The 2,201-nt window shown below is 37.5% G+C and overlaps 1 protein-coding gene across 1 annotated transcript in view; it reads left to right on the forward strand.

Moving 5' to 3' along the window:
• LOC106867817 (calpain-3) overlaps window positions 1-2,201 on the forward strand; it is a 114,107-nt gene that overhangs the window by 42,987 nt on the left and 68,919 nt on the right. Inside the window, exon 2 of the mRNA XM_014912840.2 lies at window positions 816-1,113. Coding sequence (XP_014768326.1) covers window positions 816-1,113 — 298 coding nt within the window. The remainder of the gene's footprint in view (window positions 1-815; window positions 1,114-2,201) is intronic.

Raw genomic sequence — 2,201 nt, forward strand, 5'->3', positions numbered from 1 at the left:
ATATATATATATATATATATATGTATGTATATGTATATATATATATGTGTGTGTGTCTGTGTTTGTACCCCCATCGCTTGACAACCGATGTTGCTGTGTTTACATCCCTGTAACTTAGCAGTTTGGCAAAACATACTGATAGAATAAGTACTAAGCTTACAAAGAATAAATCCTGGGGTTGATTTCTTCGACTAAAAGCGATGCTCCAGCATAGCTGCAGTCACATGACCGAAACAAGCAAAAGAATAAAAGACTATACCATTTTAACCCTGAGCAATGCCGGCTATCTCTGCTAGTATATATATATATATATAAGGGTAATTTTGGAGGTCTGTCTCGTCTTTATAATGAGAAAGCAAAATAGAATTTTCATGCATGTAATTCTTCCTTCTTTGCCAGATATAGAAATGTTTGGAGATTTATTTAAGCCATCTTTAGATTTCTCTGTCAAATGTAATGCTTATTTATTCACATTGTTTTGAATAAACCAATCATTATCTTGTAGCTAGAAGAGTTTGATAATGTGATTGTTTATTTTTAGGATGACATTGTAGAGTAGGTGTGAGAGACCAAATCTGGCAAGTTTGAACTTAAACAGGTAGAGTATTTGGGCTGGATATGGCTGGTTTAAAATGCTAAAGGGTTAAGCAAGGCAATTTATTCATCTCTTCCCCATTCAATTCTCTCAGGTAGCCCAGAGAAGGACCTCACCATTTTCTCCCTCTGTTAGTTGTTTCTCTCATCTTAAATATTACATTAACCATGAAGATCACTGGATTTAATTTTCTTTTTTCTTTTATATTTCTAATTCAAAGGATCGCTATGGCAATATGGTGGACTCTGGCCAATATGGGAACGAGGCCTACATGAATCAAGCAGATTATGGTCAGAATACTTACTCAGAGGTCAACCAGTATATGGACAACAGTGGCTATGGTACAACCTCATCCTACTCTTCAGGAGGTCGTCAGTCCAGATCAACTTACCGAAATTGCCCATCCCCAGGAGTCTGTCTGTCTCCAACCTCACCTTCAGGAGCGGATGTAGGAGGTTATGGCTCTCCAGTTCCACGACGTAGCAAGTCACCTGGCATTCAGCTCATAGTCCCAGGAGGTTGGTGTTAAATTCTGTTTTTTTAATTTATTCATTTGTTTGTTTATTCAGTTGTCTATGTTATTTGTTTTCTTATTTCATATAGTCAAACCTTTGCCATTGTCTCCACCACAATCACCACCACCAACACAGCCACAACCATCATTGCTACTGTCGCTGCCTCTACAGTTTTACCACCACCAGTGGCAGATTGAGTCTAAAAATATTGGTTGCCAGGAGACTAAGGGGGCCCACCCACAACTACAATGCTACCATTTAATTTTTTTTGGTTAAAAGTATTCTTTTCAACTGTCTACAAACATAGCTAGGCTGAAATAATGCATTCTTCCAGGATTGAAAAAAAAATTCTCAAATTGAGGGGATGGGCTCCTTAGATACTAACATGGGCCCCCATATATCGATTCTAATGGTGCAGGAGCCCATGTGCCATCGGGCAAGCTGGCAACCTGGCCAGTCCACCACTGACCACCACCACCTGAATTACAACATTGTCACTTCTGTCAATGTCAACACTGCCACCTCCACCACAATGTTTTCTCCCTTACATTAGAGAGTTCCTCACTTATTTCAAAATGACTGTAAACAGTGTTAGCATAATTTTCATGATATGTTTCATAACTGGTTAACTGGCTGATTCAGTCCCATGCAGTACTATGTCATGCATAAAATCAAAGCCAGCTATGCAATAGTTTTCTGTATATTTTTTTAAACATCTAACTTTAAATCATGATTTTTCCTTTTTTTAAAAAATTTTCCATGTGATATGCTTCAGTGTTGTTTCTGTGTGATCCCCAGTGTACCAGCAAATATTTATTTTAATCTCTAGCATGTCAAGAAGTCAGAAAATAATTGACAATCATTGCTCAACACAATTATTACCTAATAAAATAATATCTCACATAAAACACAGACATTGTATTGAACCTTCACACTGAGCAAATGAAAGAACCTTTAATTCTGTTATTTGATCATAACACTCAAATCTTCCTCAAACTATATTCTACAGTCACCTTCTCAACCTTCTAACAGCATCTGGGATTGTTGAAGAGAGAGAGAGAGAGAGAGAGAGAGAGAGAGAGAGAGAGAGA

This window comes from Octopus bimaculoides, chromosome 23 (genome assembly GCF_001194135.2).
Source record: "Octopus bimaculoides isolate UCB-OBI-ISO-001 chromosome 23, ASM119413v2, whole genome shotgun sequence".
Classification (NCBI taxonomy): domain Eukaryota; kingdom Metazoa; phylum Mollusca; class Cephalopoda; order Octopoda; family Octopodidae; genus Octopus; species Octopus bimaculoides.